General features: G+C 39.1%; 1 protein-coding gene across 1 annotated transcript in view; it reads right to left on the bottom strand.

The window, feature by feature from the left end:
* The window catches only part of MALRD1 (MAM and LDL receptor class A domain containing 1), a 595,589-nt gene that overhangs the window by 523,995 nt on the left and 58,757 nt on the right, over positions 1 to 12,837 (bottom strand). The window contains exons 10-11 of the mRNA XM_069547391.1: positions 12,240 to 12,447; positions 1,636 to 1,782 (exon numbers count right to left, since the gene is read on the bottom strand). Coding sequence (XP_069403492.1) covers positions 1,636 to 1,782; positions 12,240 to 12,447 — 355 coding nt within the window. The remainder of the gene's footprint in view (positions 1 to 1,635; positions 1,783 to 12,239; positions 12,448 to 12,837) is intronic.

Genomic DNA, 12,837 nt, shown 5'->3' with positions numbered 1-12,837 from the left:
AGCAAAGAAATCAAAACAATATATATTATATAATGGTTTTCAAATGTAGGACAATGGGAATATAGAATCATAATGATCTCTGAGAGAGGAAATGAACGAAGCGGCACAATTTTCCCAGCTTGCTGCCTAAACCCAGTTTCCACCTGCCAATCAGGGAGGAGGAGGCCAGCAGTGTGGTGGTCTTCTCAAGTTGAAAAGACTGCAGTTTGGGGAAACACAAGTGGCCATAGTTCATGAAACAGAGTTCCAGGAAAAGGAGAGCTGCAGAGAGCGAACTCCGGAGATCTCCAGAGAGTTCCCTCCAAATCTCCACCTGAGTACTGAGCAGGGCATGGGCATAAGGTAACCACCTGAGGCTGGAGGCAAACCTTCTAAAAGGAGCAGCTGAAACACTGCCCCAAGGTCATAAAGGGCCAGAAACAGTAGGGTCTTTTTACTAACCAGAGTGGAAACATTAATTATACATAGGAAGTGGACAGAGGGCTCAACTCTAATGAAAATTTATGTCCAGACAAAACCTGTAGGCAAATTATATGCTCATAATCACCAAAATGTAGGAACAACTCAAATATCTTTCCACTGGTATACACCCAGGTCTAATATATGGTATGTACTCAACTGGTTTAAGAAAACATTATATAAGCTTGGAGGAAATGTACTAGTAATAAATGTAGTTTCAATAATTAATAGTCTCCTTCCTATTTTAAACTTTAAATTTAATCCAATCTGCCACAGAATCTGAAGGGAAAAATAAGACTACTGTTAAATAATAAGCTGAGTTTATAGTTTTAGACAACAGATGGGATGAATAGCTAGTCTCCCTCTCTGTCCCCTAACATCCTCCCCCACTAACCCAAATTTCCAATGGCTAAAAACACAGTCAACACTATTAGTTTTGGTATACTTCTTTGGAAATCTCAAAGGAGAAAGAGATATAATGTCTAGTGGAGGTTATGCAAGCTTAAAGAGGATCTATGGCACAGCCGTGTTATTATAAAGTTAGTATGAAACTAATGTACCTTTGCAATTCATCAAACAAAACAAAAACAGAACAAAACCCTTCTCTTTTCCTTGGAGTTTTACAAGCCTTCAGTGGAATGCTATATATAGTTATGGTTGCTCTATTTTAAGGGGATATGTAAAAACTGTACTGCTGGTTAAAATAAAAGGATATATGGGGAAGAAGTAAGACTGTTACAAAGAAGCTTTAAGAGTGATTAAGTTGTATTAGAGTATCTGCAATTTATTTTCGAGCTAGTGCTAAATCTCTGTTCTCTTTTCCTAGAAAAAGGATTAAACTATTCTGTTTTGCAAAACTTGGATTGCTCCAAAAAGAAGGCAAGCCTACTGTACATGATTCATGACAATGAGAGAAAATTATCAGAAGGCTTTTCCCCTCTTCATGCCTTCAATCCCACCTTTTAAAAGGTGTAACAAAATGTTTTGTTATTAAATTAATGCTCCTTTCAGGAAACTCAACCATAAATTATGAAGTTGATTAGAAGAAATGAAAGCAAGACAAACCCGAGTTCCACTTATACAGTCTACAGTGGGCAGAGAAAATGCACAGAATCATCATTTCACAACAGGGAGAAAAAAAAAAATTTTTTTTAAGAAAAGAGGAAAATATCCTACCATGATTTGTGTTTGTTGGGTGCTCAGCATCAGGAAGATGGTGGTCTGCACTGGGCAATACTTTCACGAATTCCCAGTGTGAATCTTCTGTGAGAAATGGCTCCCAGCCGCAGAAACCAGACTCAAAGTCACACCTGAGATGACTGGCTGTTATGGAGAGAAAGGAAAACAAGTGAGAAGAATAAAGGGGGAGCAAGCAGGGAAACATTGACCCTAGCATAGCCAATCAACTGAGGTGGTCAGAACCACCACTCTGCTTTGTAAAGAATGCCTTCTGATCATCAGAGTCGTTTTGATTTTTCCAGCCTCACAAAGTTCTCCACGTGCTGCGTGAAGCACCGTCCTTCTCCACTTGTCTATCTATACCTGGCACATTTCTTCCTGGTTGGCCATCTCTATTGCATTTAATAACACAAGGTAAAACTCTGCAGCTTTTCAGAGTAACCAATTCAACTGCCAAGATGAAAATGATTCACCTGCTGGGATGGTTAAAAGGATGGAATTTAAATTAATTCTGGACACCTGAAGAGCCTGAGGTCAGCACCTTAGAATTCAATCTATTATGTTAGTTTAACAGTTTCTCTGAAAAAAAAGAAAAGAAAAAATTCCCCAGCCACTTTGGATTGCAGGTAAATTAGATATTTTTGAACTTCGCTTTTTTCCTTCTTCTTAATACACAACTACAAAGTTGAAAAATACTTAAGTTCCTACATTTATCACAAGATAATGAGTTCAAGAGAAAGTCAGGATTTAGAGTAAGCTTCCTAAACACTATTCATAGCTTTGTCACCAAATTTGTGAGGGAAAAAAATAGCAAGTTTCAGTGCACTGGGTAGTACACTAGAAATTCTAACACCTTGATTTGTGCTTTCAAGAAATTATAAAGCTTCCTTATCCTCAAATAAGAATTATAGTATCAGCCTATATTAGATAGTGGTTTGGGGGAAAATTCTATGCAATTAATTTAAAACGTATTTGCAAGTATTCCTCTTTAGGCAGAGGCATTTTCATAACAGAAAGAAGGATAAAATAATTCTTGGTCTTGGTCAGAAAACACCTAAAGTTTTAACAACTCCCCTAGATCACAATTCTATGATCTTTAATAAAATAAGAATAGATGTATTCCCACTGAGCTCCAAGTATGTGCCAAGTATTTTGCATATATTACCATCTGTGTTCACAAACACCCTACAAAGCAACTATAATTAATGGAATATCCAGACTGAGTTGTCTGATACCAAAGGTTATACTTTGAAGCCTCTCTACACCAGGGACTTTGCCTCAATATTTAAAAGACTGCATCACTGCTTGCTCTTAACTGTTATGTTCAATTTTTTTAAATGTGATCAATTTTACCAGTATATTGAATAGACTCACTATATATGAATAATCAAAGGATATTCAAATTTCTGTAAAAATGGATGCCTGGGTCATGACCAGATATTTTATTACTAATATGTCAACTCTTAGAACACTAAAGGATACTTTGCAAATAAGGCCACAAATTTTCTCTCCATGTAAATTCAACGTTTAGTTCTTAGAGCTATGCTTGTTTAGATAGTCATATAATGGGTATATAATGAAAGATTTTTCTCTACAAGCAAATATTATTTCCCCTTAAATGTATTCTCCAAAAATAAAAACAAGCAAATTAACTATCATGTAATAATGGGGAAATGTTGCTCATAACCTAATGCTAAGGAAATGCTGTTCACCCACATAGTACTTAACTGGAAATCTATTGCTTCTGGATGTTTTTCTTTTCTCAGCTCTGGTTACAGTGTTGCTGGAATTACTGCTATTGATAGCCAGTTATTGCTCCAAGCAGAGCCTCTTCAGTTTTTTGACAGTGTTAAGAACTTATGACCTAACTGTGACTGTCTCCCCCAGCATCCAGAAAATCTTCTGATCTAGTTCTTTGGTCTTCTGTGAACTTCACCACCTGCTAAGCCACCTCCCAGCTCTTCTCAGTCAGAAGAATATACAAATAGACAAGGTTTAAATACATACTTTATCTCCAAAATGTGTTAAGTTCCCAATTCTTGATTGTCAGCTTAGTCAAGGAATCCCTCCTCCCCCAACCACAGGCACCCCCATCTGGGTTGGCCCAGAAATGTCCCAGTTTATACCCATTGTCCAAGGATAATAATTACTATCTCTCCTCTTTCCTCTCAAGTGCCCTGTTTGGGCAATATATTCAATATAGCCCTATTGGAACAACAAATTACAGGTTAATACACAAAGGAAGCAGGCAAGACCATGCAGAGAACAATTACTGTTATATGCAATGGTATGAAATGGCTATAACACCACTGACTGTGGACATGGAAAGTACAAAATGACCCAAATGTCGCCGGCTCTTCGACAGATGTCTCACATCTGTGCCTGTTTCACTCCACTGCAAAACCCGTAAAGATTTCAAGACAAAATAGATTGTATTCATGTTGAAATTCAGCTTTAGAAGAAAAGTTTTAACCATTTCTTTCATTATCTGGATGTTTTATCAGTTAAAATCTTGCACTTTCCACGGAACCCAAAACACTGTCTTTTGAAAAGCGAAAATTAATTTTTAAAGTCCATCACCATAAAGATATATGAAAGCAAAATGATGCAAAGTGAAAGTCGCTCAGTCATGTATGACTCCTTGCCATGGACTATTCTCCAGGCCAGAATACTGGAGTGGGCAGCCTTTCCCTTCTCCAGGGGATCTTCCCAACCCAGGGAATGAACCCAGGTCTCCTGCATTGCAGGCAGATTCCTTACCAGCTGAAGCACTGGAAAAGCCCAAGAATACTAGAGTGGGTAGCCTATCCTTTCTTCAGAGGATCTTCCTGACCCAGAAAACTAACTGGAGTTTCTTGCATCACAAGCGGATTCTTTACCAGCTGAGCTACCAGGGAAGCAATCACCTCTATAAAATGATGCAATCATCTCTATAATGATCTTAGTGAATTTCTCAGCTGTTTTTTTTTTTTTTCAAACCAATGACATTCACTCCAGTACATGTCAAAGGACTTTCTTAAAGCTAAATATTCTAGAACTTAACTGGACTATAAAATATAAGTCAAATTCCAGTCACCAAAGCCGAAGTTCTTCCATTATTATTTCTCCTACGTAATTCCAAACATTTAAGGTAAAGTTATTATCTGAAGTAAAATCGGGAGGGCCAAATACATTCAGGCAGTTAATAAATGCCTTATGATACCACCATGTGTTAAATGTTAAATATTTATAAAATCTAAAAGTTTAGCTATTCATATTATACACAAACTGTATTCATACAAGTAGTGATTTGGATTATCTGGTTGCTTTTACTTAAATTTCTGTGACTGCAGAATACATATAGCCATCTCTAATCACAGGATGAGATATGCCACAGTTCATAATTTCAGTGAAATTTCACTGAGTTCATCAGTTAGAGTAATATTTTTAAATTATGACAAAGCTTTCTCTTGCATATTTAACCACTGAAGCACACTGGCAGGAGAAAAAGAATTTCATTGTGGCAGCTGAGGAAAATTCTGGATCATGAAAATTAAAATATTTATGAACTCCCTGGTTCAGAAGTCAGTCAGTCAGTTCTCTATTGTATAAGAAAAGAAGTCTGTGTGGGAATTATACATTCATTAAGCAGACACTAGATTTTAATACGATTATACTAACAAAAATATTTTATTTATTGAGAACCCACAAAATCTTTTCTCCACTAAGTGTACATATATGTCCCTTACCCTCAGGAGGTTATTTTAGTATTCCAACATTTTTTTTCAAAATATGGAAAGCATTCAGGCACAGTATCACATTGAAAATTAAACATCTTGCACCAGATTCTTGGTTTAAGTCTCTTTCACTTGAATATTGTACCTTCTTCTTTGAAGTGTCACAGTTTCTATTCACATTTTAAATGCTCTGAAACATTCCTATTTTTTCATTCAATTAAAAGAGTTTTCCCATGGAATTTTCCAAACTGCTTTAATTTAAACACTGATCTGTCCATCCTTCCGTCCTTGTTGACACACAGTCTTTCTGCATAAACTATATATATTTTTTCAACATTTTATTGTGGTAAAATATACTCATATGGGCTTCCTTTGTAGTTCAGTTGGTAAATAATCTGCCTACAATGCAGGAAACCCAGGTTTGATTCCTGGGTCAGGAAGATTCCCCTGGAGAAGGAAATGGCAACCCACTCCGTTATTCCTGCCTGGACAACCCCACGGACAGAGGAGCCTGGTGGGCTATAGTCCATGGGGTTGCAAGAGTCAGACACGACTTAGTGACTAAACCACCACCACACTTATTATAAAATTTACCTTTTTGACCATTTTTAAGTGTCCAGCTGAGTGGCACTAAGCACCTTTACACAGTTGTACAATCGTCACCATCATGTGTCTCCAGAACTTTCCCATAATCCCAAAGCCAAACTCCATACCCATTAAACATTCGCATTTTTCCCTTCCCTTCAACCTCTGGCAACCACCATTCTGATTCCTGTTTTGAGTCTTCTAGCTAAGTAGACAATGGCACCCCACTCCAGGACTCTTGCCGGGAAAATCCTATGGACAGAGGAGCCTGGTAGGCTGTAGTCCATGGGGTCGCTAAGAGTTGTACACGACTGAGCGACTTCACTTTCGCTTTTCACTTTCATGCATTGGAGAAGGAAATGGCAACCCACTCCAGTGTTCTTGCCTGGAGAATCCCAGGGACGGGGGAGCCTGGTGGGCTGCCGTCTCTGGGGTCGCACTGAGTCGGACACAACTGAGGTGACTTAGCAGCAGGTAAGTAGAATTATACAATGTTTGTCCTGCTGTGACCTGCATATTTCACTTAGCATAATGTCTTCAAGATTTAGCCACATTGTAGCATATGTTGGAAAATTAGGTATATTTTAAATGTTAGTTGTTCTGCTAGCCAATGTATACGTTTAGACCATGTATGCATATACCAGTGTATACCTAGTATATGTTACATCTTATTGGAAATGTTGTAGAAAATATATGGCATTAGTATTTTATTCTTAAATGTCCCTGTTTTATACAGGATCATATTGATAACCATCAAAAACCTATAGTTTGGAACTGTGCAGTATTTGCCTTTCTGTGACTGGCTTATTTCACTTAGAATAATGATTCCACTTGCATGAGGTATTGAAAACCTTGGAAAGTATATGCTGTTCAGTTGATACAAATTCTGGTTATGCAAAGTACTGTCTATAGTCAAGGATACTGTATTATACACTTTGCTAATTGTTTTGCAACACTTAATACTTGTAAAAAAAATATAACGTTTTGTGTAGTATTTTGAAATGGGAGAGGCAGAAAGGAGAAGGAACATGAAAAAAGGCTCACTTGTCTGCTCCACGAGCACCCGTTCTCTGAACCGTCTTTCGTGTCCATTTAAAGGACGTATTTTAAGCTGAAAGTGCTGTGGGGACAGGCACTTGCCTGTGCATCTCCAACACCAATCTTGAGCCTTTAAGAGTTGACAGTGGCGAAGTTTTACTGGGCAAGAGCATCTAGGCTATTTGGAACTTTGACAGGTGATATCCTCCACTAGGAAGGGTTAGAGGACTTCAGACAAGTTCTACGAAACTGCCTGCAGTAAACCACGCACCGGCGCTTCCCCATCCTTGCAGGGCTTGCATTCCTGCTCCTGCTCTGAGGACTGGAAAGGCCTGCGCTCCTCGCTGCTGAAGGTTCTTTGACCACCACCCCTCTCCTCAGGGCTGATTCCCCCTCGGGCACAGCGGCCGGGCTTCCCGCCTCCAGCGGCTGCTCGGGGCTCCCAGGTGCTCCCCTCCCTGAACCTTCCGCGCCTCACCGGCACTGCGGCCTGGGCCACGTCCTCCTGCAGGACCACTGCCATTTGGGCACCTTCCCCGGCAACACCTCTCCTGCCCCGGAGTGTCAGAGGTGGTGGCCCCCTTTTCCCTCCGGCACCCCACCTCCGCTCGACAGGTCTCTTCCAGGAAGGAGGAGCCGCGGCGAAGGTGAGGACTCCACAGGAGCGCCTGGGTCCCGGGGAGCCGTCACACGGGGATGCCCTGCTAAGGGGAGGCCCCGGACCTGGGTGACCTGCGGCGATGGCCAAGAGGCCAGTGCCTTTGCCCTCAGGACCAAGATCGCTAGGGCAGCGGGTCGTGGGTCCTGCGGCGCCCCTTTCACCATCCGAATGAACGCTGCACCAAGACGTTGCTGCGCGGGTTCACCTGCAAGGGCCGGTCGTGGAGGCTGCTAGACCCAGACAGGGGTTCAGCTGCAGCAGGTGGACCCTGAACCGTTCCGCTGCTGGGAAATGTTGACACTAGGTGACCCTTAACTGACCTGAGCCAGAGAACCAGGAGGCAGCGGAGGAGGAAGGGGGGGGGGGGCGGGGGGGGGCAGCAGACGCAGCCTCAAGTACCGCCGGCTGCCCCTCCCCTGCCACGCCCTTCGCCTCGGCTGCCTGCAAACCGCAGCAGGTACCCTCCAGCACCTAGGCCTCCAGGGCGCCTGTATGTGCGGCCCCTCCTGGTTAGGAAGATAAATCTTGGGTCAAGTGTTTTGGCTACAAAAATGTGGGGTGGGGGCGTGGGGAGGGGCAGGGAAGGACAAAGAAAACCTGGGGGGTGAAGGATGCGGCACAGGTTTCACAAATGTATGCATATGTCGAAAGTAACCCAACTGTATACATTCGTTTTGTGCAGTTCTTGTACATCAATACATCTTAATAGCACTATTTTAAAACTATGTTGTTAGGAATTTTAATGATGCCCTTAGGTGTTAGTGAAGTACTGGGAGTTTTGTTTTCTATCATGAAAGGCCTCCAATTTGCCTTTTAAAACTGTTTTCTCTTACAGTTTTCTCTCCACCTGTTTTCTCTTTTCAGAAAGTGTTTTCGGCCTCCATTTTGGAAGCCTTTTAGGCACTGTGGTTCTCAAATTTTAAAACATGCAGGTGAATCATCTGGGGCACTATTAAAATGCAGTGGAGAAGGAAATGGCAACCCATTCCAGTACCCTTGCCTGGAAAATTCCATGTACGGAGGAACTTCAGAGGCTACAGTCCATGGGGTCGCAAAGAGACAGACACGACTGAGAGACTTCTATGGGAATTAAAATGCAAGTTTGGGTTCTGTAAGACTGGGTTGTATCCCAAAGTTCTACGTTTCCAAGGAACTCGCAGATGCTGCTGCCAAGACTACTAAGTCAACCAAGTAACACTAACGGTAGGAATAGCAGAACCCATTTTTCCTTTACCATTAGCTACTTTTGAAAAGGTACTGGGCTGGAGGCTCAATCAACTACATTTGTTAAAATGGTATAAAAGTAAGAGGAACTTGGTAAAGAAAGTTTGGTAAACTTTCTTAGTAAACCTGGTAAAGGATGTTTACCTGAGTAAACATGCATTTTTGCAAAAATCATGCTGACCACAGATACCAACTGATAATATTCATGAGTTAATATTTACTTAGCCTCTGGAATACAGTAAAAAAAATCTGATGTATTCAAGCTGTATATATCAGTTCAGTTCACAGCTGTAATTATCAGTTCAGTTGCTCAGCAGTGTCTGACTCTGTAACCGCATGGACTGCAGCATGCCATACTTCCCTGTCCATCACCAACACTCAGCGTGTGCTCAAACTCATGTACATCAAGCCAGTGATGTCATCCAACCATTTCATCCTCAGTCATCCCCTTCTCCTCCAACCTTCAATCTTTCCCAGAATCAGGGTCTTTTCCAGTGAGTCAGTTCTTCACATCAGGTGGCCAAAGTCTTGGAACTTCAGCTTCAGCATCAGTCCTTCCAATGAATACTCAGGACTAATTTCCTTTACAATTGACTGGTTGGATCTCCTTGCAGTCCAAGGGACTCTCAAGAGTGGCTCCAACACGACAGTTCAAAAGCATCAATTCTTCAGCGCTCAGCTTTCTTCATGGCCCAACTCTCACATCCATACATGACTACTGGAAAAACCATATCTTTGAATAGATGGACCTTTGTCAGCAAAGTAATATCTCTGCTTTTTAATATGTTGTCTAGGTTGGTCATAACTTTTCTTCCAAGGAGCAAGTGTCTTTTAATTTCATGGCTGCAGTCACCATCTGCAGTGATTTTGAAGCCCCCCAAAATAAAGTCTCTCACTGTTTCCATTGTTTCCCCATCTATTTGCCATGAAGTGATGGGACCAGATGCCTTGATCTTCATTTTCTGAATGTTGAGCTTTAAGCCAACTTTTTCACTTTCCTCTTTTACTTTCATCAAGAGGCTCTTTAGTTCTTTTTTGCTTTCTGCCATAAGGGTGGTGTCATCTGCATATCTGAGCTTGTTGATATTTCTCCCGGCAATATGAGCTATACTAATCTAGAGATTCATCCTATGCTGACAGTTTTTAAAAAGATATAAAAACATTTTTCTTGAGTTTTATGGACCTTAAAATTATATTTATAAAAAAATTTGTATAACAAATTCAAATTTATAAAATACAAACTCAAAGTATGTTGTACAATGTTTGAAACTGGCTTAAAATGTCAAAGGAAAGCCTCTTATTTTGCAATAACATATATATATACATGTGTTTATATACTTTATATAGGGGATATGACATAAGAATGTAGCCATGTTACATACTACAAAATATATATACATATGCTTTGATATTGACAAGATTATTTCATGTACTTATTTGTATAATCATTTTTGCTTGAAGAAACTTATTTATATAGTAATGGAATTGTTAGAACTGATACAGTGCTACACTATTTTATGCACTATGGTATTTGACGTTTTGCGTATTACACATGGGTTGCACATGTTAAATACTTCAGTGCAGAAAACAGTGTAACATTATAACATTTATATAGAGTCTAGTAATTCCATTACTATACAATAATTACCTCCAAGCAAAAATGATTATACAAATATGTACATGAAATACTCATGCTGACACCAAACTGTATGGATGTTTTGTAATATGTAACATGGCTACCTTTTTATGTCATATCTCCTATATAAAGTTGATCTAAGTCAAGCAAGCATGCCAGGTGTTCTTTGACTATTTGAGTAAATGAGCTTATATTATTTGGAAAATTTAGCTGACTATGAAGTAAAACTACTTTTTGATAAGGACAGGGATCTGTCCCTGAATTCACACAAAGGAAAGAGCAAAATGGTATCAAGATATAATCTATGAGGAAAACACCAGATAAGTAGTCAATAAAACTTCCAATAAAGAGATATGGGAAAGTATGTCCACAATCAAATGCTAAAGTATCTACTAATATTCTAGATGAAATTCGATGAAGAAAACCACTTAAAAAGAAAGCATAAAGAATCCTTGAATTGTGGGGAAAGAAAGAAGAAAAGCTATTAAGTTTCAATATGTGGAATTGAAAAGACAAGAAATATATTTACTCTCAATTGAAATTGAGAATAATACAAACCATTAGAAAGGTGAATTTGTCACAAGAAATGAACCAAATTGTCTGAAAAAAAAAAAAAGCTTTTTAATGAAGCAAAAAGAGGAAAGTGACAGTCGCATTAGAGAAAATGAAATGCCTCATTTCTAATGAAAAAAAAAGGGCACACAAAAAAATCCATGGAGATCATATCGGTAAGGAGATTGTTTTACTTAAATTTATGGTTAAAACCAAGTGTCTTGGGAATAGACTGAACTGCTATTTACAAAGAGGCAGAGAGTTTCTTCCTTGCTTTCTCTTCTCTTTTCTACATCTTTGTCCATAAATCTCAGTAAAATTCTTGCTTACCAATCAGCAGAAGCATATTGTAAAAGCTTTTCATTAAAAAGGTGATTTCATCTTGTTATAACATTTTTCTGTTGCTCAATAAAATATATCACTAAAATAAAGCCCTTAAGCAAAAATAAATGTAAAATTTTTAATAATTAAGAAACCCTCCTGTTTGTGATATAGAAATTGGATGCATTTAGTTGTACTCATTGTTTCTAAAAAGACATGTATTTTAGTTGCTAAGTTACCTCATATGAATGAAAACCATGATGTAAGTTGTAAATTAAATTATGTTTCCTTTCTGATATAAATAGGTTTGAATAGTAATAGAATTTCTTATCATTACTCTTATCAAAGACTTCATAAAAGGTCTGAAATAAAGGAGTTGGGCCTTTTTGCCTAGTCATGAATACCAACCATGGCTGATTTCTACATCATCATGGCTATCTGGAAGGTAATGACAGCCCTCCTTCTCTTTCTCCTTGCCCCACAGCTTTCTGCATAATTGGTCAGAATGGAAAAAAATCTTACATTTAAAAAAGGTTATTAACCCATAGTAAATTTGTATTTAAGAGAAGAATACAAATAGGTTCCTTTTCCCATCCATTTTCCTCTTACTCAAAATACACACATCTCACTCAACATCACAACTATTCATTTGTTGAACAAATAGATTCTGAGAGTGAGCAAAAAGCACCAAAACATTGTTAGCGTAGAGATGTCCACAAGGAATAGTGCTAATGGCATCAAAGTGAGAACATACATTCATCTTACTTCATACATACTAACTTCACCTTGCTCAAGATAAAGACTCTTTTAAATTCAACCACTATCATGAATGTGAGCATAGGAGTGAATCAACCATTAATTTACTTACAGCAAGTTGTCGGGTCCTCATCACTCTTATCAGAACAGTCCTGCCAAGAGTCACAAACCAATTCTCGAGCAATGCACTGGCCGCTGGCACAGGTGAATTCATCTGCAGAGCAAAGTTGTCTGGACCGGGCCTGGGCACAGGCGTAGACCCACAGGTCATCAAGCCCAATAAAACCTTTCTGGCTCAAAATAGTCCCTTCAAAAATAATCTTCAAGGAAGCACAGAGAACAATTTGTGACCTTAAAAACTTCTTCAAAAAGACTCCAAAAATAATACTGGAGATTTAAGAATTATTCAGAAAAATGCCTTTTTAAAGATAAAGCAAATACAACTAAGCAGCAAATACAACTAAGAATAAAGTTCCCATTTGATAAGTTTGACTCACACGCATCAGATTGATGGGCACATTAGAGCCACTGAAGTGTCTAAGAAACCACCCATGATCTGATGATCTGATCTGAGAGATCACCCATGATCATGATCCTATTTAATCACCAACAATGTCCCTGACTGCAGACTTACTTGGTCATCATTTTCACAGCCCACTGACTTTAATATTCAAGGAAAAGAATAAGTGTTGTTGCTATTTATATAACAA

Source organism: Ovis canadensis, chromosome 13 (genome assembly GCF_042477335.2).
Source record: "Ovis canadensis isolate MfBH-ARS-UI-01 breed Bighorn chromosome 13, ARS-UI_OviCan_v2, whole genome shotgun sequence".
In the NCBI taxonomy this organism is placed as follows: Eukaryota; Metazoa; Chordata; class Mammalia; order Artiodactyla; family Bovidae; genus Ovis; species Ovis canadensis.
The sequence above is the reverse complement of the archived record's forward strand: the minus strand, read 5'-3'. Positions and strand labels throughout refer to the sequence as shown.